This window comes from Callorhinus ursinus, unplaced genomic scaffold (assembly GCF_003265705.2).
Source record: "Callorhinus ursinus isolate GAN/ISIS: 27379988/994484 unplaced genomic scaffold, GSC_fseal_2.0 scaffold44, whole genome shotgun sequence".
Classification (NCBI taxonomy): domain Eukaryota; kingdom Metazoa; phylum Chordata; class Mammalia; order Carnivora; family Otariidae; genus Callorhinus; species Callorhinus ursinus.
This window is the reverse complement of record NW_027397106.1, coordinates 2,119,513-2,144,160: the sequence shown is the minus strand read 5'-3', so window position 1 is coordinate 2,144,160 and position 24,648 is coordinate 2,119,513. Positions and strand designations below refer to the sequence as shown.

Sequence of the window (24,648 nt, the reverse complement as noted above, 5' to 3'; positions counted from 1 at the left end):
AGGACGAGGGGAGGGGGAAGTGCTTCCGGGGAAACGGGCCCCGGGTTGGTGTTTGTAAACTTGCCTCGGTCCCGGCAGGGCAGCGGCGGCCACGGGGTTGGCACGGTGTGCTGGGGCCTGGAGGAGGCGCCGCGCGGTGGGGGGGGGAGACAGCGGGAGGCCGCGCCTGGCAGGTAGGAGCACGGCTCAGGGAGCGCAGCGTCGTCCGGGCAGGCGGCAGCGGCTCTGCTGCTCGCAGGCCGTGGAGCGCCGCGCGGGAAGGGGGAGGGGAAGGGAGGAGGGGCGCGTGGCGAAGGGAGGGGGCTCGCCGGGGAGGGGAAGGGGCCGCGCGCGCGCGCGCGCGCGCACAGCCCCCCGCCCGCCAGTCCGGCCGCGTTAGCGGTCGGGCGGAGGGGGGCTTGCTTGGCGGGGACGCGGGCGCGAGCACGCACCTCGCGCGCTCCTCGGTGCTCTCCTCCGGCTCCGTGCGGCGGGGCGCTGCGTCTGGCTGGCTGGCTGGCTGGCTGGAGGAGGAGGGAGGAGGAGGGAGGGAACGCGGAGCGCTGGCCTCCGCCTGCCTGCCTGCCTGCCTGCGGTCCTCCGCAGCGAGTTTCCGTACCTTCGGGCGGACTCGGAGAACGCACACGTGTGGGCCGGCCCAGCGCACACTGCCAGTCCGGTTGCTGACTTGCTACTCAGGCGTCCAGCGATAGCCTCTGAGCTTTTCTCCACCCCAGTTCTGGCCTCCTTAATAGAGTGCTAGCTTCGCGGCCCGGCCCACTCGGCACAAAAGCCCCGGAGGGCCTCCGCCCCCTTCTATTCGTAAGATGGCAAATCCAAGCAGTTGGCCTGTTGCAGTCTTCCATGAGAGGCCCCAGTTACTTTTAGTCCCGTTGGCAGCTCCTCTTTGCCCTGGAGACCAGTTTCTTCTGACCTAGAAAAAAAACTCTGCTTAACTAATGCCCTCTTCCCGAGCTTCACAGAGAGCGCCCACCAAAAAAAAAAAAAAAAAAAAAAAGTTCAGCCTACTGCAGGTCGAATGGCCTGAGAATGTTGCACCTAACAGCCCCATCTCCTTTTCTGGTTTCAGGTTTCTGAAACAGATCGTGAACTTCAACGAGAGGATTCGGTTGGAAAACGAAGACCAGCAGACTTTTTCTTCAGATCATAGGCAGGAGCCAGGCAGAGTCCAGGGATTCTTGGAACATCTATCTTCCCTTTGGAGGACACTAAGATCTATTTGAAAACAAAGGCAGTTCAATATGGCAGCAGGACTGAAGGGACACAAAGGAGTTGTTACAGTGATTTGGTGACAGTTCTTCAAACAACAGTGTCTTAGGAAAGGTGGATCAAGAAACTCCTGAACTTTTGGGTTGCATTAAGTGAGAAATCAGCATGGCTCAGGTAAAAAGCTATAGAATCCTCCTCCTTCAAGATCACTGGGAAACGTGTTTGCAGTTTCACTCTTGAATGCTGCCCTAGTCAACATATTGACCAACCCAGTGAGCCAAGCTCTGTATTAAGCACCAGGGGGAGATCTAGAGGAAGGAAAGGAGACAGGCCACAGCCCCTGCCTTCAGGGAGCTTCCAGTCAAATGAAGGAGGTAGGCTATTCTGCATCACAGGCACTGATGGGACATTTGTGAAACAATTACTCAGTTTACACTTGGTACGTTAAGTGCTGAGGGGCATGAGGGAGTGAACAGTCTGGTGAATGCTTCATTTTTTTCTTCAACAGGAATTAATTGAGCTCCTGTTACATGCAAGGCATTATGCTGGGGATACAAAGATGAGTACAATTGTCCCCATCCCCAGCAAGCTTCCAGGATAGTTGGGTTGGGGTGGGGGGAAATGGAGAGACAGTCTATTATTTACCTTTATATTCACAATGCCTTGCAGTGGTTGGTTAGCAGCAGAGACTCAATGAATCTGTTGATTGAAGGAACGTGCAATAATAGAGGTATGTACACTGCAGAGGAGAGAGAAGGGTACCTCTGCCTGGATGGAAAAAAGCAGGTGAAGCTTGAAGAATGCATAGGATTTTGCTAGATAAACAAGCAGAACAGGACATTCAGACAAGGAGAACTGCATGGGCAGAGGCTTAGAGGCATGGGAGAATGTGATGAGGTTAGGAGTACTACAGATAGTTTGCTAGTTAAAGAGGAAGGGGTTTAAATGGGTTGGGGGATAGGGTAGGTAGTGATAGAGGGAAAAGTTAGGGTGAGGGAGTTGTTTCCTGGAGAAGTTAAGAGTATAACCCAAGGGCCTTTTATGCCTTGCTAAGGAATTAGACTTTATTCTGAACGAATGGGAACTCTCTGAAGAATGTTAAGCAGCAGAGTGACGTCAGATCAGTGTATTTAGAAGGTAATTGTCATTGTGAGGGGAGAGGATGGATTGGAGAGACAGGATGATCTGTTAGGTTGCTGTTAAGTGTGGATAGCAAAGCCATGTGCGGGCATCCCCAGAGCTCCTCCCAGCTTCTTGCAGGGACCCTCCTGTACCAGTCTCACCAGGATGGCAGCCTGATTAGAGTATAATTGGCTTTCTTCCAGCTGCATGTATGGCTTCCTTCTTTCCTTGCAGATTAGGAGCCCTCGGTTTTTTCTTCCTTTGTTTGCAACCCACTTCACGGCATCATGTTCACTCTTGTTCTGAGAAACTGCCTCTCACTAATCACTAACTTTGTACTGGGCACTGCTAGGCATTTGTATCTTAGTTTTATTCTCATCAACCCTGGGAGAGTAGATACTCTCATAAACATGTTGCATTTAAGGAAACTGAGGCCTGAAGAGGTGGAGTAATTTGCCCAAGATTATACAGTACAAACAGCAGAGCTAAGCTTTCTACCTCTAGACCTTTTTGTCCAAAGTCCTTGAAGGAGAAAGAAAAGAAGGGGTCCCAGGATATACTGAAAGGAATTTCTTTTTTTAAGAGAGTATTTTTAAAAGGAATTTTTTTTAATAAATCACTTGTGGAAGTCTGCTGATCAACTATTTCTTTAAAGTGTTTTTTCAAAAAAAAATGTTTTTTCAGTAGGAAAAGTATATTCTCTAGTGCTGGCTAAACAAAGTCAGTTTGAAGAATGTAGCCATGAAAAGAGGAAATTTTTTTAATCATTCCTTATTTAAGCAATTTTTAAACTATGCATAAAGTAGAGAATGTGAAAATATATGGATTTGCACACAAATAAATGGCCTTGGATGTCAAGAGAAAGTGATAACCCTAAAATCCTTCCAGGGGACTTAATTTTTATATCTGTTAAAATTGACTACGCCTAGGGAATTTAAAATCTAAAGGGAGAAATAACCTAGTTTTGCTGATAAACATGCTTTTGGGACCTGATAGAATACATATTTGGCACCAGTGATGTCTGCCAATCATAACTGGCCTCTGAACCTGCTGGTGAGAGAGGAAGGAGGAAGTTCTGCTAGAAATCTCCCATTTCAGTGGATCAGCAGGGCAGACCCTCCTGCCCATTCACAAGGCCAAGTACCTGGTAACAGGTCCTAGCACACTGCTAATGACAAAAGTGTCAATAATACTTGGTTATTCAGTTGATTTGTATTTAAATGCTGATGTATAACAAGTAACTTATTCCTGGTGAGGTGAGTTAGGGAGGACTCTTGAAGGAAGCAGAGTTTGGCAGTAGAGAGGGACACTCCCTAGAGAAGCAGTTTGTGGCTGGGTGTGAAAGGTAGTTCTACAGAAGATGGCAGCCTGTTTTTGCCCTGCCCTGCCAGGTGACCTGACACCTCATCTCCTTTCAACTTAGGCAAGTCTCCTGGCTTGTGAAGGCCTAGCAGGTGTGAGTTTGGTTCCTACTGCAGCCAGCAAGAAGATGATGCTGAGCCAGATTGCCAGCAAGCAGGCCGAGAATGGAGAGCGGGCAGGTAGCCCTGATGTGCTGAGGTGCTCAAGTCAGGTACAGCGTTTGAGTCCATTGTGGCACCTGGGGGTCGGGTGGCCCAAGCTCTCTGCCAGGAGATGCCAAGCTTTGATTCCTCAGTGCTTCTGTTTAGGGAAGTGGGGAAAAGGGATCCAGCTGGGGAATGAATGAATGTGGGTATTTTAGAGAGCTAAGGAAGGGCTTTACCTATAACCCCTTAACACCATAGTACTTGGAGAGGAAATGGATGAGTACCTTCTCTAAACCTTTGGGGCAGGTGGTTACTGTCATTTAGAAGTTGTCTGCAGCACAGCATTTGGTTTCCTGTCTTGTGTGGGGAGATAGACTATGAGTTTAGCTTTGATTTATTTTAAAAGGGCCACCGAAAAGACAGCGATAAGTCCCGGAGTCGCAAAGATGATGACAGCTTGGCTGAGGCCTCTCATTCAAAGAAGACTGTTAAAAAGGCAGGTAATGGGGTAATCCCCAAACTGGTACCATTTGTAATGGCGTAATTCTCCTTTTCTTTTGTCTGTGGCTCAACCTAGAGTTTTCCCTAGATGTTTTGGTCACTCATAGCCAATGAGTGTGTCACTCTTATTTCCTCCATAGGCCACTTTGGTCTTTGATCTCTGCCCTCTCCAGAACATCCTGGGTAAAGGAAGGAGGGCCAGGGAAGCATGGGATCCTGTGACAAAGAGGGAGGCAGACCTCCCTCAGGTCATATTCAGAGGTGTTGGGTTTGATAGGGCAGACAGTTTACCCATGCCCACCTCCTTCTTCAGAGGGTCTCTTAATCTCTTAACTCTAGGGAATGAGGGAGATGACAACATCAGAAAGGTTACTTTGTCCAGCAACTGGAAATTGACCCAGAGTAGAATGGGGACAAAAAGACGGCTGAGGGATAGCCTTATGACATGCCTGATTGTTGCCCCTAGGTGGTGGTAGTGGAACAAAATGGTTCTTTTCAAGTAAAGATTCCCAAAAATTTTATTTGTGAACACTGCTTTGGAGCCTTTAGGAGCAGTTACCACCTCAAGAGGCACATCCTTATTCATACTGGTAAGTCTCTTGTTCATATTCAGTAGTCTGTAGTTGTGTGTGTATAGCTCTTACTGGGTTTGTTTTAGGGGCCGAGTTTCAGAAATAGAGAAAGAAGATAAGTGAATTAGCTAGAAAGATTTTTGTGGCTTTGTTTCTAGTGTCAGAGACTGACGGCTTTGGGGATCTTTCCTCATTAGGTGTCTGTACATTGCTAAAAATTAAAACTTTCTGGGAAAATACCTGGAATGAAGTCCCTACCTTGTGTACCTCCTGATACTAACTTCTCTCTCCACTTGGGCCAGGTGAGAAGCCATTTGAGTGTGATATATGTGATATGCGCTTCATCCAGAAGTACCACCTGGAGCGTCACAAGCGTGTGCACAGTGGCGAAAAGCCCTACCAGTGTGAACGGTGTCATCAGGTAAGCCCACATGTCACCTGTCTACCCCACACAACAAACTTTTCCTTCACCAAGAACCAGGGCCAGCCCCCATCCCCTTCCCAACAAGGGGCCACATCGAATTCCTGGCCATGGTAGAGTTAGTACCTCAGGGTGAGGTGTTTCTCTCTGGCCTTATGCAGCTGTTTATGGGAGGGGCCGTGAGAATAATTGTAATAACAGTAGCATTTCTTGTGTACTCATTCTGTGCCAGGTACTGTGAGAGCATATTTAACATAGATTATCTTTTTAATCCTCATGTTAATTCCATAAAGAGCTGTGTTGTCGTCATTTCACGTATGGGGAAATTGAGATTCAAAGAGGTTAAGTGTCCTAAGGACACAGCAGATGGAGGGCAGAGGCAGGATTCAGTCAGACTCAGAGCTGATGCACCTGGAAGAAGAAAGACAATCTCTGCCCAGGGGGTCAGAGTCTGACTTGATGAGAATGTAAGAGCTAGACCAAAACAAGACAAGAACAAAAGACGAGAAATGATAACAACTAACATTGCCTGGATGCTTTGCTCCACCCGCTTACACTGAATCTCAGAACACTAGAATGAAAGTCCGTGAGGCAGAGATTTTGCCCCTCTGGTTCTCCACTCTATCCTCAGCCCCAAGAACTGTACCTGCCTTGAGACAGACACTCAATAAATATTGGATGAATGACACAGCCCTTCTGTGAGTAGGTACTTTTAGCCCCGTTACAGATGAGTGTACAGATTGAGTGCTGTTAGATACCGTGTCCAAGTTTGCACAGCCACTGAGTGCTAGAGCCAGGACTCCCGACTTCAGAGCCTGTGCTCTTTTTTTTTTTAAAGATTGTGTTTATTTATTTGACACAGAGACACAGCAAGAGAGGGAACACAAGCAGGGGGAGTGGGAGAGGGAGAAGCAGGCTTCCCGCGGAGCAGGGAGCCTGATGCGGGGCTCGATCCCAGGACCCTGGGATCATGACCTGAGCCGAAGGCAGACGCTTAACGACTGAGCCACCCAGGCGCCCCGAGAGCTTGCGCTCTTAACCACTGTGTGCTCCTGCCATCTGTGCACTTGCTGAGGGCATGTGGAACGGGATGTGTGCCTCCAGTGTGGGGATGGCAGAGCTAGCCAACAGGTAGCTGAGGTTCTCCTCTCAACACTTAATCCTTCCTTTCTTCTCAGTGTTTTTCTCGGACAGATCGATTACTCAGACACAAACGGATGTGCCAAGGGTGCCAGTCCAAGACTTCCGACGGGCAGTTTTCTCTATAGGCGCGAGGGGCCCTGGGTGGTGGGAGTGATCAGAAGAATTTACCGACGAGCGCACCCCCTCTGGTCTGATGGTCCCACCACCACCCCATCTGTACCTGTCCCCCTCCTGGAGGAGTGGACCCAGGAGACCAGAAGAGTGCATCAGGGGACAGCAGCCTCAGAGCCTCAGCTCTGTAAATAATCTGAGACTATGAGCATCTCGGGGAAGTTCCTACAGCATTCCTGGGTAGGGAAGCTAGTCCCTGGACCCTTGGCTGAGGTTATAGGTGGGGACTGAAGGTACAGGACCAAGACTGGTGTGGCTCCCACAACCTTGGACTCCAGCTGGCAGCTGAAATGGAAAGGATTGGGGAGAGGGATTTGTTTGTTTGTTCTGTTCTTGTTTTTGTTTATTCAAAAGCAATTTTAGCAGCTACACTGTGGATACAGGTAATATGGAGGCATAGATCCCTGGTCAAAGCAGGGACAATGGCTGGCCCAGCCCTCCCCAGAATTGAGTTTTTAGTTGCAGTTGATCCTCAGTGTTCCACAGCCCTGCACCTCACCTTCTGTTTGAAGGAGAGGAGGATCAGGGATGGCAGCTGAGTTTACCTTGGTCTCCTTATACACTGTAGGGACAGAAGGAAGAATGGCGGGAGGAGCCCACAAGGGCTGGGTCCAACTAGAGTGGGCGGGTACCTCTTCCTTCCTCTGGGGAAGAGCGAGAGCTGTGCCCACGGCTGTTGCAACAGCCCGGGCCACCCTGGTACCTGATGGGGTCAGCTCAAGTGCCTTGTGGAGGGAACTTGGGTGAGAGCGGCCCACGGAGCCCTTCCATGCCCTCTTTGGGCACTCCATCTTGGAGATAGTGTGTGGCTACCTCGCTGCCGTTGACTCCTGAGCCAGACAGAGGTTTTGAGCAGGTAGTCATGGATATCAAAGGGGGTTCTCTCTCCTTGTGCCCTCTTAGGAACAACCCGAGACTAGTCCCAAGTTGAGCAACAACTGTTCAAGAAACAAAGGAGTTTGGTGTCCCCTGACATGACCGTTGAGCAGTGTGAGCTGCTCTCCCTGCCCAAGTCCTATCACTGTATTCAGGTAGAGGAGATAGGGGTGTGGCCTTTGGTCCCAAAGAATAAGATCTTCGCTTCCTTCTTAATGGCCATCCCTACCCAACAAAGAATTGGGGGGAGGGGGTGCTGCAGAGAAAGGACTGAGGAAGAAACCTGTTGTAGGTTTTATTCTTAATCATACTCTTTGCTCCTCTCTGCCCCAACACCACCACCCTATCCACCCCCAAAAAAGTGATCAGGGGTATGTGTGTATGTGTGTGCGCTTGAGTGTGTTCATTGAAATGTGTGCTTGTGTTTGTATGCTTGGAGATGGCATCTTATTGAGCCAAACCCTTCTCTGGCCCTCAACTCAGGGGAGGATGAGCATGAAACAGCCCCCACCACCACCACCAAATCTGAGGGTGCTTGAGGTCCCAGCTGAGGAACTTGATTTAGGAGAGTGAAGGGCTTCGTTTTGGAGAGGTTTTTTTTTGGGTTGATTCAACAGGCTGGTTAGGGTGTTTAACCCAAGCCAAAGCTTGTAAACATGAATTTTCTAAAGTGAAATAAAAAATCCTCTGCCTGCTTTGGAAGGTTCTGGGGTTTGTTTGGCCCCCACTGTGGCCTGCCCTGACCTATAGTGGGGAGTAATCATGGAATAATCATGGAGGCTTGGTGAACTTGACCACACTGTCAGTGGGGATCTAAGATGACAGCTCCAGGCAGTGTAACTTCATTTCCTAGATGCAGGAACAGCAGCAGAAAGCTCCTGGCTGTTAGGTGTGCGGGAGACTCTATACCTCTGAAATGTGAGGATTTCAGGGAAAGAAAGGTGTGGCACCCTTCAGACTTGCCCTCACGGCTCCTGAGGTCCTTTGGCAGAGACACTGGGCAGTGTTTGCTGCCTGTGCTCCTGTAGCTTTATGCTGGCACTGCATTTGCTACGGCCCAGGGCCTAGACCTCAGTCCCTGAAGCTGCCCTGTGGTCCCCACAAGCCGGGTATCTTCCATGTGTGAGCGAGCCCCTTGCCTTTTAGAGACCTCTGCTGGGGCTGGAATTTATCATTCACCTCTGGGAATATATTCCTGGAAGGAAGCTACATTTAGAAAACTTCTCCCACGAGCACTTTTGAAAATAGGCTTCATTCCCTGCCACTTGCAGCCAATCTGTTTAGGGTCAGAGTGTGTGTGGCGAGAATCCCCTGAGTGACCTGTGCCCCTACGTGTGCAGATGTGTGCTTAGGTCACAGTGTGCTGTGGCCCCCCCACAGCCTCAGCCTCCTGCCGGGGTGGGAGGGAGAGGGAATTTGTGAGCAGATGTGGAAAGAGCCATACCGGAAGCACCCCTGCCAAGGATTGGGTGTGGAGGCAACTCAGGAGCAGGTAGGTGGTTAGTTCAGTTGTCCAGGTGCTGAGGTTCTGGGGCCAAGGATGTGTGAGGAGAGAGGCGCAAAGAGGTGAAAGGAGTGATTCAGCCTCCCAGAGGGCCCAGAAGCCCCACTTACACCCCAGGGAAACCACAGACGAAGAGCGCTGCAGAGGCTTCTGGGCCCAACGCCCCAGCCCTCCTCAGCTGGTGGGTCTAGCACTGGACAGATGCCTCAGGTGCGTTTGGAGTGAAGGGAAAGGGAGCTAGGGCAGGCTCTCAAGAGACCAGGACGTGGAATTTGGGGACCTGGGAAAGAGTAGCATCAGTTCTGGGGGGCCCTTGTACCGGGCCCTACCAGCCCTGCCCTTCCCTGCACCCCAATTCTTCTCCGTCCACCCCCCCCCAACAGCCTCTTTCATCACGTAGCTACTGATTGTGCCCTATGGCTTGACATCGGAGGGTTCAATGAGATGTGGGGGGTCCCGCCACAACTTCCAACCCTCTCTCCAGATGCTCTTTGCCTCTGCTGCAGTCCTGGGGCTTTTATCTTAACAATCCCTCCCAACTCTTCCTCTCTGCCCTCTCCCTCCCCCTCTCTCTCTTTTTTTTAATATACTTATTTTGCTATTGGGGGAGGGGAATATCAAATGAACAAGATCACTTTTAAATGGTAGTTTTTATAAGATGTTATAAACTTGTATCTTTTTACCATTAAAGTGCAGTGTATGTTCCTTCGTGATATATTTAGGATATTTAAATAAAAAGAAAATGGGGCTTTTCTACATACTATCTTTTTTTTGGGAAAGCTTTTTCTTTGGGGCCAAAGTGGTTTTCCGTTTTCCCCCCAAATATAACCACCCCAAACGTCCGGCATCCTGGAAACCACCGTTTAAAACTCCCCTCCACAGAAGAGCAACAAGTGGAAGTAAAAACAGGATATCACTTCTGAATAAGAAAAACAAAACACGCACGCTAGAACAGAATGAGGTTAGGGTACCAGCGTGTCAAAGTGTGGCTCTGCAGTCCTACATCAGCATAGCCTGAGGACTGAGCAGCCCACCCCCAGCAGCCGCTTCCCATGCGGCCGCTTCCTGAATCTCCTGCACGTCGGGTTAGAGCCAGTCTCCCCACCTTCAGGTGCTGGGGGAGGACTGAGGCCCAGGCTCCACAGCCTGCTCTGGCCGTGGGTAAAGCAAGATGACTGCTGTGCCCTGAGGTAAGAGTCTTTATTGTATACGGGGGGCGCAGGAGCTGACCGCCACTCGTGAGGTAGGGAAGCAAGGTTGTGGGGGTAGGCAGCCCTCAGGTGCCACTCAGAATGAAGTAGGTGGTGACCATTCATTCCTCAGTAGTCCCCTACCAGGCTGCTGAGAAGAAAGAGAAGAGCCCTGGGAGGAGTGTCCCCCCCCCCCCCCCCCCGCTTCAGAGAAGGGGACTTCCTGCCTCCTGAAAGCAGGGGTTGACCGTGGTCGTGATGGCACTTCTGTAGAGAGGATTGCTGTCCTGGGGAGGGAGGGCGGAAACAATGAGGAAAAGTCCCAGGTCCCCTCCTTTATCTAACCCTAAGAGGCCAACCTCGAGTTTGAGCAGCACCCCAAGAGCTGATGGGCATTAGCAGGGGGGTGGGGCAGAGGAGGCACAGACCAAAGAGGGGGGTGGCCTAGGTGGAAGGAGTCAGGGCTGAGGGTGGGGTGGGAAGCAGAGAGCAAAGAGGTCCTAACCAGGGAGAGCCCAGTAGGGTAGAAGGCAGTCTCCCCACCTGCTTCCACTTGAGCTGCTGCTGCTCCTTCTCAAAGCGCCTGTATTCTCGGCGATCGTAGATTTCCACAGAAAGCCGGTAAGCCAGGACTATGACCAGGCCCACTGCCACGATGCCCCCCATGCAGCCCAGCACAGTGGCCTGGGTGTGATTTGCTTCTATGGAGAAGAAACAGCAGGGCATGGGGATTGGTGGGCGGTTGCCCACAGTGTGTCCAGCCTCCCCATCCCTGCCTGTCACTGAAAACAAAGGGAACCCGGCCAGTGCCCAAGGTTATCCTCAGTGGCCAAGGCCTTAGTCTCCTCTAAGTCTCCCATCGCCTCCACTTTTGCCTGGACTCTGCTCTACTTCAACCCCTAGCCTGGTTTCCCATTCTCTCCACTTCCCCGACCCCAGAGTTCTGAGGCCCTACCCATCAAACTTCCAGGGCTCCCTTGGGCATGTCCACGGCATCTCTGCCCACTTACTCTCTTGGGGTCTCACTCTCAGCACGACCTTGCCTTCGGCTTCCTCCTCCACCAGGAAGAAGAACAGCTGGTTGTCCAGGGTCCTCTCTTTGCACCAGCCATCATCCAGGATAGGGGCCAAAGTCAGAGTCACGTTGGCAGAGGCACAAGCCCTGCTGCAGTTGAGGGCCAGGGGACCAGTCCCAAAGGCCCCACACTCTGCACAGTCCCTGTCCGGTGGACGCCAAGAGGTTACCAGCTGGGCAGCTGTCACCCACACTACACAGCAGGAAGGAGCGGGCCAGTGGGAACGGCTCGGCGAGCCCCACTGTGCCCCTGCTCCCGGGCTGTCAGACCTGAGGCCTCACCTGTGTCTCTCGCATGACGTCTCGCAGCCTGGGCACTGCTCACAGAGGGCACCGAAGTGGCCGTCCAAGCACTGGCAGCGGTTGCACTTGCAGCGTCCGTGCCCACTGCAGAGATTGCCGTCGGGGCTGATACAGCTGTCCGTGTCCCCACTGCACTCGCACGCTCTGCCCGTGCGGTTGGCGTAACAGTGACACAATCCACATCGGCAGCGGCCAAAGCCTGGGGCAGAGCCACGCACGGGCTGACAACCATACTCTTCACACACACTGGGCATCACGTGCCACCACGGGCTGCCTAGAGCTGGTCTGCTCCTGTGCATCCAGTTCCCTCCCAAGTGGGCCAGGCACCTCCAACTCCTACACCAGAATCCTCAATACCTGCCCTTAGGGCCATGAGGTTCCCAGAGCCTAAACACCCGTGGGAGCCACTCTGCCCCCCACCCTTCTCCCAAAGTCTGCAGGTACCTCCGCAGAGGATGCCCTCGTGGCGCTCACAGCTAGCATCGTCACACTCGCACAGACGCCCGGAGCTCTGTCCACTGCAGCTGCAGCGTCCACAATGACACCGTCCCTTCCCGCTGCACAAGGGCCCCGTCCCGTTGGGGGCCCGGCACCCTGATTCCAGATCCGGGGAGGACAGCTCAGCCTCAGAGCATTCACAGAGTCGACCCAGGCGGCCGGGGGCACAGCTGGGGCAGGGGGCGGGAGGGGGGAAGGCGGAGGCGGGGTCAGGCAGAGCCAGGCAAGGGAAAGGTGGGTCAGAGGGTTTGACCATCCCTTGACCTATCTTTCCCAGGATCCTCTAAACCTAAGCTCTCAAAAAGAGTTGGAGAGAGATGAGTGCCTGAAGGGATGCCAGTGTATGGCTGAGTGCCAAGAAGTAGAAGAGTGGAGGGGAGGGTCTTGGCATATCTGGGAAGCTTCAGAAGAAAATCCAGGTGGAGTCTTGGGATGTCTGGAAAAAGATGTCTAGAGACACCAGTGGGAGGATAGAAGGGAGAAGAAGAACACCCGGCTCAGTCATGTGGGGGGGGCCACAGGGGTGAAAGGAAGCTGGAGGCCTCACCTGCATACGCCACATTGTAGGAGCCCCTGGCCATCACTGCAGTGGGGAGCCTGGGGCTGGGTGTCCCTGCAGTTACAATCACACAGCGTGTGCAACTCCACAATCAGCTCTTCTGAGAAGCCAAGGGCTCGCAGCTTCAGAAGATGGGGCTCTGAGAAGCAGCGGGCAGCTTGGAGAGTAACCAAAAAATTCACCTGAGGACAATGTGGGCAGAAATCAGACTTAAGGTCCTGTGTCCACACACACACACACACACACACACACACACACACACACCCCAAACCTATTGATCCTCCAGAATCTAATCCTTAAGAAATTAAGGGATAGGATCATGCTAACACCCATCTCTTAGACACCCACTGGAGGAAACCATTCATTAAACCCTTTTAGAAAGGATGGATGGAGAACTACCCCCATGCTTTTGCATTGTTCTCTGTGCCTGCCCCCCATCTTTTCCTGCCTGCTTCAATTTCCCTCCCCCACCCCACTTCCTTCCTTCTGCCTATCTCGGCTGGCTCTCACCGTCTGGTTGGTTCGGACGTGGTTGCACTGGCCCCGGTCCCCAGCCTCACTCTCCCTCTTCTCAGGATCCCCGCACTGAGATGCATATGAGATGTGGACCCCCGGAGGGAGTGGAGAGTGTTCGAGGGTCACCGTGGATGACAGGCTCTGTGGAAGGGAGACAGTGAGTAACCACGTGAAGGCAGGACTCCAACCCCACCTCGTGCCCTCTCCAGCCATTCCAAATTCCACCATACCCCTGCCCTCGGCCCACTGTGGGGCCCCTTGCAACGTGCAGTGGCTGCTTCTCAAACCCCAAATCAGGATATATAACCTGTGTGTGTAAAGGGCTCAAGGGCAGAGTCTTTCAACTGAGTTTGCCCTGGGAAATTGGATACTGTCTCAGATTTCCTCACCGTGGCTTTAGGATGTGATCCCTGTCATAAGAAGTCTACGGCATGGTTACAGAGCTAAGCCCAAGAAACACAAGGATCTTCATGGTTCCTTCTACCTGTAAAATTCTATGGTTCCTGTGAAGAATGTCCGAATTATTTGTAAGCTCAGTGAAAGTAGGCTCCAGATGTTTCTTTATGTACGGATCGACTGGGGCATGAATGCCAGCCCTTCTATTATCTCTGTGACATTCAGCCTCCTGTGTCTGTATCCCCAACTATAAAATGGGGGTGCTAATCGTTAGCAAACAGGGGTTTAGTGGGGTAAATGAGATGGCAAACAGCACGTGCAGTTAGGACAGTGCTTGGCACGAAATACCAACTCAATGAATGTTCCTTTCCTTCCTTGCCCGGAGCAGGGCTCCGTGCTCTGCAACAAGCCAGACACCAGATTTACAAATGTCAGACTGGGGATGCCTGGGTGGCTCAGAGGGTTAAGCGTCTGCCTTCGTCTCAGGTCATGATCCCGGGGTCCTGGGATTGAGCCCCGCATCGGGCTCCCAGCTCGGCGGGGAGCCTGCTTCTCCCTCTCCCACTCCCCCTGCTTGTGTTCCCTCTCTTGCTGTGTCTCTCTCTGTCAAATCAATAAAGAAAATCTTTAAAAAAAAAAAAAAGTCAGACTGGGTGAGTGAATGATGAATGACAGCCATAGGCAAACTGTAGGTAGGAGCTGTGGAGAGCTACACCAAAAAGTGATCAGTCCTTCTTAGTTCTGCCACCTCCCCTGAAGGCCCCTTTCCAATGCCCGCCCTCACCATGCTGCCCAGTCTCAGCCCCTCACATTATAAGCGTCCATGATAAGCTGCACCACGTTGCTGGAGTCCTCGCTCAACTCCCCCACTGCAGACTTAGGAATCAGCTTACTCAGCTCCTAGGTTATGAGGAGTCGAGAGAAATGGTGGGTCACAGTTAGGGGGAAGTGGGCTTCTGGGGGGTCTGGAAGGGGGCGAGGGCATACGGGGAGTTGGAGAATGGGTCTTTGAGGGAGTTGAGAAAGGCTCATGGAGGGAAGGTCTGGCATTCAGCCAATTCTCACCTGGTAGACAGGCAGCGTGGCACTGGTGACAGCAAAGATGGGCTGGATGTTTGCCGCAGACAGGGCCTGGGCTACCTGACCCACAGAGGGGTAGTCCTGGGCAGGGGAGCGGGGACAAGGTGAGCACCGCAGGTCTCCCCCACAACATCCAAGGTGCCCTCCGCCCAGGAAATCTGGGCACCGGGGTTCTACCAGCTAGAGGAACCCCGGAGGCTCAGCAAGGAGGAGGGAGGGGCTAGGGAGTGGGGTGACATGGGTTTCTGTCTGAGCAGTGGGGGGACATGGAGAAGAGGAGCTGCCGGGGAAGAGAGCAGGGTGGTCACTGGTAAGGATAAGGAGGTAGGGGTGGGGGTCCTGGGCATAGAGGAAGGGGGCGCTCAGCTAGGGAGGGGTGGGACAAGGCTAGGGACTCACAAACTCTGGGCTGCGACTATAGAGGCCATTGCTGTCCAAGTGGCAGTGCCCATCGCTGGGCATGAAAATGCCACCCAGCTTCCCATCCCCAGCAGTGTGGAATGTGTCATCTGAAGTGAACACCAGCAGTCGGGACACATTTCTCCAGCCAATCCGCTCCTGGGGTTGGGGGTTGGACGTAGGCTGTGCACTTGGGCTCTAGGAGCCATGGATTTGCCAGCCTCATTCTGAGTCAGTCTGAGTATCCCCCTGTCTCCAGTATCCCCCCAAACAGGGTTGTTGCTAGTGGAGGCCTTCTTATGAATTAGAAAACCATGAGTCTTCCTCAAGATATTTTACTCCAATCCACCAGGTAATTGTTAAAATGAATATGCAAACTACAGGGACTATGGTACAAAGGGCACCCCTAGAATTGGGCACTGCACGACCCTAGGGGGCAGTCTTGGCCCCAAACAGTGCCTCAGACTCAGATGCCCTCCCCAGCTCCTCACCTGGCAGAGTGCAGCCTGCAGAATGGCATCGAAGCCACCTTCAGGGGAGTCCAGGTTGCCAGACACGCTCTGGCGCCCCACCTCCCGCTCAAAGGCCTCAGCATCCCCGGTCAGGGACAGCACATGGTGAAAGCTGAAGGGGGGCTGGCAGCGCTCCAGCCGGGTGGGGCAGGGGTGGCGAAGTTTGGAGGGCACCGTGCTCACGAAGGGCAGCACTGTTTTGTCCACGAAGGAGCCAAAGCCTGAGAGGGGGGCATCATGAGGGCTGTGCCAGAAGTCACTGGCCGGCAGCCGGGTGGAAGGGCCACTGCTGAGGACTCGGAAGGCAGAGGTCCATGGGAAGCAGTGGGGCGCGGTCAGGGGGGCCGTCACAGAGGAGTAGAGGAGATAAGGAGAGTGAGTGCTCCTGGTGTGCAGGGACCAAGTACCTGGCCGGGGGGAAAGGGGTTGGATCCCTGGCTCAGGGCAGTGGGGGCAGGAGGTGATCAAGGAGAGGACACAGTAGAGGTCAGGCAGAGTCTCCGGAGGAAGAAGGAGAGGGTGTAGGGTGTAGCAGGAGGCAAAGGAGGGCCTCTTGAACCAGGGAGATGCGAGTGCTGAATGCGCAGCCAGGGACAGTGGCCTTTAGCCCTTGTCTGTGAGACCCAGACAGGGCTGAGACGCTGGCGTCAGGGCAGTTAACTGGGTTGGTAGATCCAGGGTGCACTGTCTGACCCCTGGGAGCTGTGTGAACCCCCTCTGGCCAGACTCTGGGATTCAGTCATCCCTCCTGTAGAATGAGTGGTCCTACTGGACAGTCTCCTAAATCCCCTCCAGTGCTGTCCTGGAAGATGAATGGCTTTGGGAAGAGACGCCGGAAACATGTGGCCTGGGCAGGTCTGTTAAAAACTGGGAGAGGGCAGGTAGGGCCCCGGGCTTCTGCAGGGGGGACGCCGAAGGCCGGCGGGGCTCAGGGCGGCGCGGCGAGCGCTCACCGATGCGCACCGAGTGGGTGACCTCCTGCAGCCGCATCAGCAGGGCGTGTCCGAGCTGTCGCACGCGCTCCAGGTCGTCCTTCATGGAGTAGCTCAGGTCCATGAGGTAGTACAGGTCGACCGGGTACCCCTCGGCCCGCCGGAAGCTCACGCGGAGCCGCTGAGGCTCCCCTGGGGGGCGGGCGGGCGTGGGTCAGCCCAGCCCCGCCCGCGCCCCCCACACCCCCGCCCCCGGGAGGGGGGGACTCACCTGGCCGCAGCGTGACCCGGACCCGCTGCGGCGCCAGCTGCGTGGCCCCCTCGCCGCGGGTGCCCGGGCCCAGGGGCTGGTCCTGCAGCACCTCCAGCCGGCCGCGGGGCTCCTCCAGCTCCCCCGGGGGGCAGCCGCGGGCCAGCAGCTCCTGTCGCCGGCCGCAGCGCCGCTCCTCGGCCAGCCCCGACGCGGTGAAGTTCTGAGCCCAAGGGGATGCGCGTCGGGACTCTGGTCCCCCAGGGACCCTCCCCCACAAGCCCCTGCCATCCAGGCGGTTCCCAACCCTCCCCTCACAGGTCGCTGAGGCCCTCAGATGCCCTCCCCTCCCCGCCCCCCCCCACAGCCCCCTCCAACCTGGTCCTGTCCTTCTGGTCGGAGCCCACTTCCTCTAGCACCCCACCTCCCCTCTGCTTATCTAGACAACCCCCTCGCCCTAGCCATCTACCCTTTTCCTCCCCCCACCCCCACCCCAGGGCCACAGACTTCCTGTTGAGATCTCAGGGACCTCACTACCATAAGAAAAGGAGGAGCCTGGCCTCCTAGTCGAACCTCTCCTGCATGCTCAGGCCAGACCCGGACTGCCGGTCAGGCTAGGTAAGACCCGGGCTAAGTTCCCGGGTAGGGGAAGGACAGGGACAGAAGAGGAGACTCTCCCACACACACATCCCACCCCAGTGTGTCTGGTACCTCTGGGACTGGCTGGGAAGTGGCAGAGGAAGGAAATGGTTACAATGGCTTCTCAGCTGGCCCTGGTGCCTGCCTTAGGCCCAAAGATTGAAGGAGGCACACACATATCTGCCTGTCTGCCTGGCACCTCCCTGCTCTCTGCCTCGTGCTGACTCGGACTCTCCTCTTCTGCTCCTCCCGGATTCATGACGTGCCCTTCTCCTGGGCTGGCTCAGCCTCCGCTCAGTTTCTGTGGCTCTGCCTTCTAGTGAGGTGGCCCTTATCTCTGATCTAACTCTCTGTCTTCCGGTGGGAGAGACAGTTCTGCCCCCACCCCCAGCTCAGGTACCCACCATGCTCTGCCACTCCATGAGCCCTGTCTCTTTAAGGCACAAAGAACCACCTTGTTTGACCAGCCAGGGAGACACCCACTCCCCAGCATCCTTCTTGGCCACTTAGGTAGATCAAACCTTTCCCCAAAGCCTACATACACACTTCTACCTCCTTCCCTTCTACTCTCCCAGCCACAGGAGGCTACATACCTTAGGAACGTTATGCACACGCACCCCCAACACACACTCAGAAACCCAGTCACACACTTTGTGCTAGGGACTAACCCTCAATGTGATGATGGCATTTGGAGATGGAGCCTCTGGGAAGAAATTAGGGTTAGCTGAGATCATGAAGGGGGAGCCCTCACGATGGGATTAATGCCCTTATAAGAGAAGGCACCAGAGAGCTTGTCTACAGCACGACTGCAGGCCAGGGAGCGGGATCTCACGAGGAACCAAATTGGCTGGCACCTTGATCTTGGATTCCTAGTCTCCAGAACTGTGAGAAATAAATTCCTGTTGCTTAAGCCATCCAGTCTGTGGTATGTTGTTATGCCGCCCGAGCTGACAAATACACTTTCTCACATGTATACATGTGCCGCAGCTCCCTCTACCTCTGCACAAGCATGAGTTCCAGCAAGGACATACTTCTCCAAATTTATGGTCCCATGTCTTCTCCAAAGATACACAAATACACAGATACATAAGCGTACACACTCAGGAACCTTGCAAACATGTGAATGCGCACACACACACAATCACACACAGTAGTCCTATGTGCGCACATTCAGTCACACATGAACTGCAGAGTGCGCCCAGAAAATCACACATTTGCCCACACAATCACACACATAGCTCTGTTCTGCACATGCACACACGCAGGTTCAAAGGCCACAGGCTCATCTTTACCAGTTGCTTGCACCATGCACAACTTGGGTGTGAGAGGATGCATTCCCGGCAAGAGGAGGCAGGCTGGCAGGACCCCTGCAGGGATGGCTCAGGATCCCTCCATTCTGTGGCCTTCTCGGGGGATGAGATCTCGGCATCCAATTCACTCTCACCTCTGCTCAGGACCAGCAGGGAAACAAGGACCATGGACAAAGCCACCATGGCCTGCAATAGGATATAAAAGGGGACACGTGGGCCCCTAGGGAGGACCTCCAAGCTCTCAGTCCTCTAAACTTAGCCTGTGGTTGTCACTCTTAAAACTCTACCTCAGGGGAGCCTGCCTGGCTTAGTCGGTAAAGCATGCAACTCTTGATCTCAGGGTGATGAGTTTAAGCCCCACCTTGGGTGTAGAGCTTACTTAAGAAAAACAACAGTAACAACAACAACAAGACAAAAGCTTTACCCCAATTCTTTTTTTTAACCCAATTCTTTATCTCCCCTGCTAGTCTCCCTGTGGATTCAGCAGTTTCTTTAAAGTGTCAGGAAGAGGCAGCTACCACACCTGGGTAGGAGCCTCAGAGAAGCCCCGTCCCTCCTGTGTGCAGACTTTACTAGGCCAAGGTGGGCAAAATGGCCTAACAAGAGTCTGGAGGCTAGGCCCGGAAGCACTAAGGTCTACACCCACCCAGGTCTATAGACCAAGATTCCAAGCCACAGTGGAAACAGAACTGAACAGGAAACAGACCAGGTTCTGGTCGGGCTTCAGTCACTCACTGGCTGTATGGCAGGTCAGAATTTTTCTCTGGGCCTTAGTTTCCACATCTGCAAAGAGAGAGAGTTAAATAAATAATCGGACAGCCCTTGCAGCTTTCATAATCTTGGATTCTAAATGAAGGAACAGGGGCGCCTGGGTGGCTCAGTCGGTTGAGCGTCTGCCTTGGGCTCAGGTCATGATCTCAGGGTCCTGGAATCGAGTCCCATGTCGGGCTCCCTGCTCCGCGGGGAGTCTGCTGCTCCCTCTCCCTCTGCCTCCTCCTCACTGCTCATGCTCATGCTCATGCTTTGTCTCTCTCTCTTTCAAATAAAGGAATGAAATCTTAAAAAAAAAAAAAAAGAGAGAGAGAGAGAGAGAGAGAGAGAGAAGAAAACATTTAAAAAATGATCCCAGAATCCTGGGATCGAGCCCCGCATCGGGCTCCCTGCTCCACGGGAAGCCTGCTTCTCCCTCTCCCACTCCCCCTGCTTGTGTTCCCTCTCTCGCTGTGTCTCTCTCTGTCAAATAAATAAATAAAATCTTAAAAAAATAAACAAAGGAAGAGGATCAAGGGTTCTAAATTTAAGGGAGGAAAGTCAGGGAATGGGAATGAGAGGGAGGAAGGCTGGAGCTGATGAAGGAGTGCGTGAAAGAGGCAGGGAAGGTAGCTGACATGGTAGCAAGAGGAATAAAGATTAGACCATAAGAAAACTTTCTAAATGTCTGGGATAATGGACGAAGGCAAGCCACGGTTGGTAAAATTTTCTCTTTCTTGTACTTTGCAAATATAGACTGAAGAAAGAGCCTGAAGGCAGGGTAATTCCTGGAATGACCTCTAGGGAGAACTAGGCAAATGTCTGATTGTTAAAAACTTATTGATTAAAAATTTGAGTAGGCAAGCCATAACCATGCTTCAAAAATCAAAAAGTTAGGGGAACTCCTGGGTGGTGCAGTCGGTTAAGTGTCTGACTCTTGGTTTTCGGCTTGGGTCCTGATATCAGGGTCATGAGATCAAGCTCCAAGTCCCGCCAGTTCTGTGCTCAGCGCGGTATCTGCTTGACACTCTCTCTCCCCCTGCCCCTCTCCCCTGCGTGCGCAGGCGCTCTCTCTCAAGTAAATAAATAAATAAATCTTTTTTAAAAATCAGAAAGTTAAATCACAATGGCCCCTTTTTACAGAGATGGAAAAGCTGATCCTACACTTCCAATGGAATTGCACAGGACCCTGAACAGCCAAAACAATCTTGAGAAAAAGACTGAAATTGGAGAACTCTCACTTCTCACTTTCAAAACTTACTAGAAACCTACAGTAATCAAGACAATGGGGTACTGGCATAAGGATCGATGAGATAAAATTGAGAGTCCAGAAATAAATCCATCCATTTATGGCCGACTGATTTTCAACAAAGGTGCCAAACTATTCAATGGGGAGAGAACAGTCTTCGAGAAATGGTGCGGAATGACTGGCTATCCACATGTGAAGGAAGGAAGCTGGACTCCTGCCTCACACCATATACAAAAATTAACTGAAAATGGACCAAAGACCTAAATGTAAGTCCTTGAACTATAAGTTCTCTGAAGAAAATGGAAGGGTAAATCTTTGTGGCTTTGGACTTGACAATGGATTCTTAACGTTGACATCAAAAACACAAGCAACAATAACAAAAAATAGGTCAATTGGACTTCATAAAAATATAAATATATAAATATAAAACTTTTGTGCATCAAAAAGCACTATGGAGAGAATGAAAATACAGGCTACAGAAAGGGAGGAAATATTTGCAAATCATATATCTCGTAAGTATCCAGAATATATAAAGAACTCTTACAACTCAACAACAAAAAGGCAAACCACCCCATTTTTAAACGGCAAAGGACTTACGTAGACATTTCTTTGAAGAAGACAGACAAATGGCCAACAAGCACAGAAAAAGATGCTTAACACCATTAGTCATCAGGGAAATCCCACAGTGAGATACCACTTCACACCCAGTAAATGGCTATAATAAAATATTTAAAAAATAGAAAAAGAGGATGTGGAAAATGTGGAACCATCGTACATTGCTGGTGGGAATGTAAAATGGTGCAACACAGTTTGATAAATCCTCAGTAAGTTATTTAAAACAAAAATTTGTGCATGAACGTTCATAGCAGTACCATTCACAATAGCCTCAAGGTAGAAACAACGCAAATGTCCATCCGCTGATGAACGGATAAACAAAATGTGCTATAACCACACAATGGAATATTATTTGGCCATAGAAAGGGATGAAGTCCTGACACATGCTCCGATATCAATGAATCTCGCAAACGCGATGCTAAGGGACACCTGGGTGGCTCAGTCGTTAAGCGTCTGCCTTCAGCTCAGGTCATGATCCCAGGCTCCCAGGCTCCTGGGATCGAGCCCCGCATCGGGCTCCCTGCTCTGCAGGAAGCCTGCTTCTCCCTCTCCCACTCCCCCTGCTTGTGTTCCCTCTCTCGCTGTGTCTCTCTCTAATAAATAAATAAAATCTTAAAAACAACAACAACAAACAAACAAAACGTGATGCTAAGTGAACAAAACCAGTCACAAAAGACCACACATTGTATGACTTCGTTCATGTGAGCTCTTCTGACTAGACATTCACAGAAACAGAAAATAGATGGTGGTTGCCGGGGGTTGAGGAAGAGGGGAGAATGAGGAATAACTGCTTGATGGGCAGTTTCCTTTTGGAGTGAAGAAAAACTTCTAGAACTAGAACTAGAACTTCTAGAACTAGATAGCGGTGATGGTTGTACAACATTGTAAAAGTACTTAATGCCACTGAAATGCACACTTAAAAATGGTTAAAATGATAAATTTTAGGGGCACCTGGGTGGCTCAGTCAGTTAGGCGTCTGCCCTTGGCTCGGGTTTTGGTCCCAGGGTCCTGGGATCCTGCCCCACGTCGGGCTCCCTGCTCGGCGGGGAGCCTGCTTCTCCCTCTGCCTGCTGCACTCTCTGCTTGTGCTCTCCCTCTCTCTCTCTGGCAAATAAATAAATAAAGTATTTTTTTAAAAGTCCCTGGAAGAGGATTTGTGGGGTCACCAAATAGGTATCATTTGTAATGCTGGCGTGTATCACTAACATAACCTCTTTAGCAACTGTGTCAGTTTATATTCCCACCAGTGGTGTGTGTATGAGAAGCGTGGGGAAGGGGTGGGGTGCCAAGTTGTTGACCTCAGCTGTTCTGCTCCCCGCTCCCCACCACTTGGGCCCTCAGGTGCAGTATATATATATATACATCTGAGCCCCCCTCCTGTGCGAGGCCGGCCCAGGGCTCAGCCTCTGTAACCTCAACCCTGCTTGCTCAGCACGCCTGTGGTCGAGGAGGCAGGCGATGCTGCAGCACAAAGCCCGGTTTTGACTCATCTGTCAAGGTGGGGCCCCCAGGATTGGACATAACCAGAGACCTCAAACCCACTCATCTCCCCTAAAAGGAGCCCCTGGGATTCCCTGCATAGGGCTTCCCAACCCCCTTCTCCCAATTTTCCCTCTTCTTGCTAACATGGGGATACACGACCTGCTACTTGCTTCTGTTAATTTCTCTCTCCCCCTCCCCCCCAGCTATTCAAAACTTTGGTGACATCTTTCTGCTGCTTTTCTCTTCTCCACTTCTTTACAGCTCTTTATTTTACTTCCTTTTCCCTCTTATCCTAACCATAGAGCAGCAGAGTGGTCTACTTCATCCCCCTCTTTTTACAAATGGAAACCTGAATCCCAGAGCGATAAGTGACTGGCCCACGGTCACACAGTGAATAGGGATGAAGACAGGTGAGGCTCAGTTTGTTTGCCACTTTCCTCCCCTCCAACCCCAGCCACCATCATCATCAAAAGTTGTGCCTTCTCCCCGCCAGCTCCAGTGGGCTCCACCTGATCCCCTTTCTCTTCCCTTGCAGGGCTCTTCTTCCGTCTTCCCTTCTTTCCCTCTGTAATTGTCCCATTTTTCCTGGACTCGATTCTGACTCCAATACACACCCTAACATCCCCCTTGAGCACCTGAGAAACAGCATTTTCCCAACCCATCCTGATCTCCCAAATCAAGTGGAATCCTCTGCTGCCCATTCAGCGGCACGAGGAGGGAAGAGAACTGAGCCACTGGGCCAGTCTCCCAGGACTGTGGTATCCACAGCCAAGGTGCCACTGGCAGAGCTGAGCTGAGCACCGGGCACTGGGCAGCAGGGCTATAGCAGCTGGAGACTCAGACTAGGAGAGCCCCTCTTTGACATAATCCTTGGCACATGGCGGGCACTCAAGTGATGGTAGTCATACACCCCCTACCTTCTTTGCCTCCCTCCAGCCCCACTTTTGGGAAACCCACGCAGGAGAGATGGGTAGGTGTGAGGGGGGGGGGAGAGCTTGAGAAACTGGAGGAGAGAACTGGGAAGAGGATCTTAGGAAAGCAGAAAGGAGTTCAGAGCCTTTCCCCAGTCTCAGCCGGATCCTGGGTGTCTTCAGGTCAGAGCCCGGAGCCCTCTTCCCGGGGGGGTGGGGGGGTGGTGGTGCTGGGAGCAGGCGGGGGTTGGGCACGTAAGGAGAGGAGGCAGAGGGCTGGTGCCCTGGTACTCACGGATGCGTGCAGAGCAGCCCTTCCTCCAGCAGCCGCAGCCTTTGTGTACTGATCTGGGAGGCTGCAGAGGAGGAAGTGACACACCCTGGGGTGGGGTGGAGGAGATTTCGGGGTGGTGGGGTAACTGACCTAGGAGAAGGTGGAGCCCCTAGGGGTGGAACTGAGCTGAGGGGGGTGACAATACAGGGATCTGGAAGGAAGCAAGGAAGCTTGTCTGGCTACTGAGCACCTATTACATGCTGGGCGTACCACGATATTATAATTAACCCCTGACATAGCCACAGGTTAGTATCCCCCCAGCCCCCAAATTTTACAGATGTAGAGGCTAAGAGGAAAGGTAGATGTTGCGACTCAGAGGTAAGAAATGAAACTCTTTGCCCAAGGCCACATAGCTAGCAACTGGCTGGTGGGTTTCCATCCTGGGCTGCCTGCTTCCTAAATCGATGTGAACGCTCCACTTCTTCATACAGGAACATGATAGGAAAGGAAGAAATATGGAGGCAGTTAAGTACTGGGAAGGGGGATGTTAGGGACTATGGGCACTGATTTTGAAAACCCAGTGCCCTCTCTATCATGCTGGCCGCTGAACTCCGTAGGCTCTGGAGCCAAACCGCCCGAGCTCCAGTCCTGTTCTCTCATGACAGCAGTGGGAACTTACGT

The 24,648-nt window shown here is 52.4% G+C and overlaps 2 protein-coding genes across 10 annotated transcripts; one reads left to right on the top strand and one right to left on the bottom strand.

The window, feature by feature from the left end:
* The first annotated feature begins 85 nt into the window (after positions 1-85).
* On the top strand, positions 86-9,783 carry ZNF740 (zinc finger protein 740). 6 transcript variants are annotated; one of them, XM_025883491.1, is made up of 8 exons: positions 86-173; positions 1,070-1,383; positions 1,718-1,939; positions 3,755-3,904; positions 4,246-4,335; positions 4,807-4,930; positions 5,215-5,333; positions 6,512-9,783. In XM_025883491.1, the coding sequence occupies exons 4-8, from the start codon at positions 3,821-3,823 to the stop codon at positions 6,599-6,601; spliced, it is 507 nt and encodes a 168-aa protein (XP_025739276.1). In that variant the 5' UTR covers positions 86-173; positions 1,070-1,383; positions 1,718-1,939; positions 3,755-3,820; the 3' UTR covers positions 6,602-9,783. The 6 variants fall into 6 exon arrangements, with proteins under 6 accessions (XP_025739276.1, XP_025739274.1, XP_025739277.1 ...); XM_025883489.1 differs by lacking the exon at positions 1,718-1,939; XM_025883492.1 differs by lacking the exon at positions 1,718-1,939 and having other exon boundaries at positions 3,723-3,904.
* Positions 9,784-10,210: 427 nt separating this feature from the next.
* On the bottom strand, positions 10,211-24,081 carry ITGB7 (integrin subunit beta 7). 4 transcript variants are annotated; one of them, XM_025883480.2, is made up of 16 exons: positions 23,989-24,081; positions 19,393-19,469; positions 18,669-18,872; positions 16,759-16,960; positions 16,509-16,679; positions 15,535-15,776; positions 15,044-15,202; positions 14,630-14,725; positions 14,375-14,464; positions 13,163-13,309; positions 12,641-12,834; positions 12,040-12,263; positions 11,575-11,794; positions 11,228-11,436; positions 10,761-10,918; positions 10,211-10,504 (listed from the first exon to the last, which is right to left on the bottom strand). In XM_025883480.2, exons 3-16 carry the CDS (start codon positions 18,867-18,869, stop codon positions 10,424-10,426), a joined length of 2,394 nt encoding a protein of 797 aa, XP_025739265.1. In that variant the 5' UTR covers positions 18,870-18,872; positions 19,393-19,469; positions 23,989-24,081; the 3' UTR covers positions 10,211-10,423. The 4 variants fall into 4 exon arrangements, with proteins under 4 accessions (XP_025739265.1, XP_025739264.1, XP_025739267.1 ...); XM_025883479.2 differs by having other exon boundaries at positions 19,422-19,469; XM_025883482.2 differs by having other exon boundaries at positions 11,228-11,314; positions 19,422-19,469.
* Positions 24,082-24,648: the final 567 nt, after the last annotated feature.

Excerpts from the sequence above, each read along its gene's own strand:
- ZNF740 (XM_073881940.1), top strand. Across the intron at positions 3,905-4,245 it reads TGCTGAGGTGCTCAAGTCAG|GGCCACCGAAAAGACAGCGA; the intron begins GTACAGCGTTTG and ends TTATTTTAAAAG. Across the intron at positions 4,336-4,806 it reads CAAAGAAGACTGTTAAAAAG|GTGGTGGTAGTGGAACAAAA; the intron begins GCAGGTAATGGG and ends TGTTGCCCCTAG.
- ITGB7 (XM_025883480.2), bottom strand. The coding sequence starts at position 18,869 with ATGGTGGCTTTGTCCATGGTCCTTGTTTCCCTGCTGGTCCTGAGCAGA. Across the intron at positions 14,726-15,043 it reads ATAGTCGCAGCCCAGAGTTT|GACTACCCCTCTGTGGGTCA; the intron begins GTGAGTCCCTAG and ends TCCCCTGCCCAG. Across the intron at positions 14,465-14,629 it reads CCACGCTGCCTGTCTACCAG|GAGCTGAGTAAGCTGATTCC; the intron begins GTGAGAATTGGC and ends CTCATAACCTAG.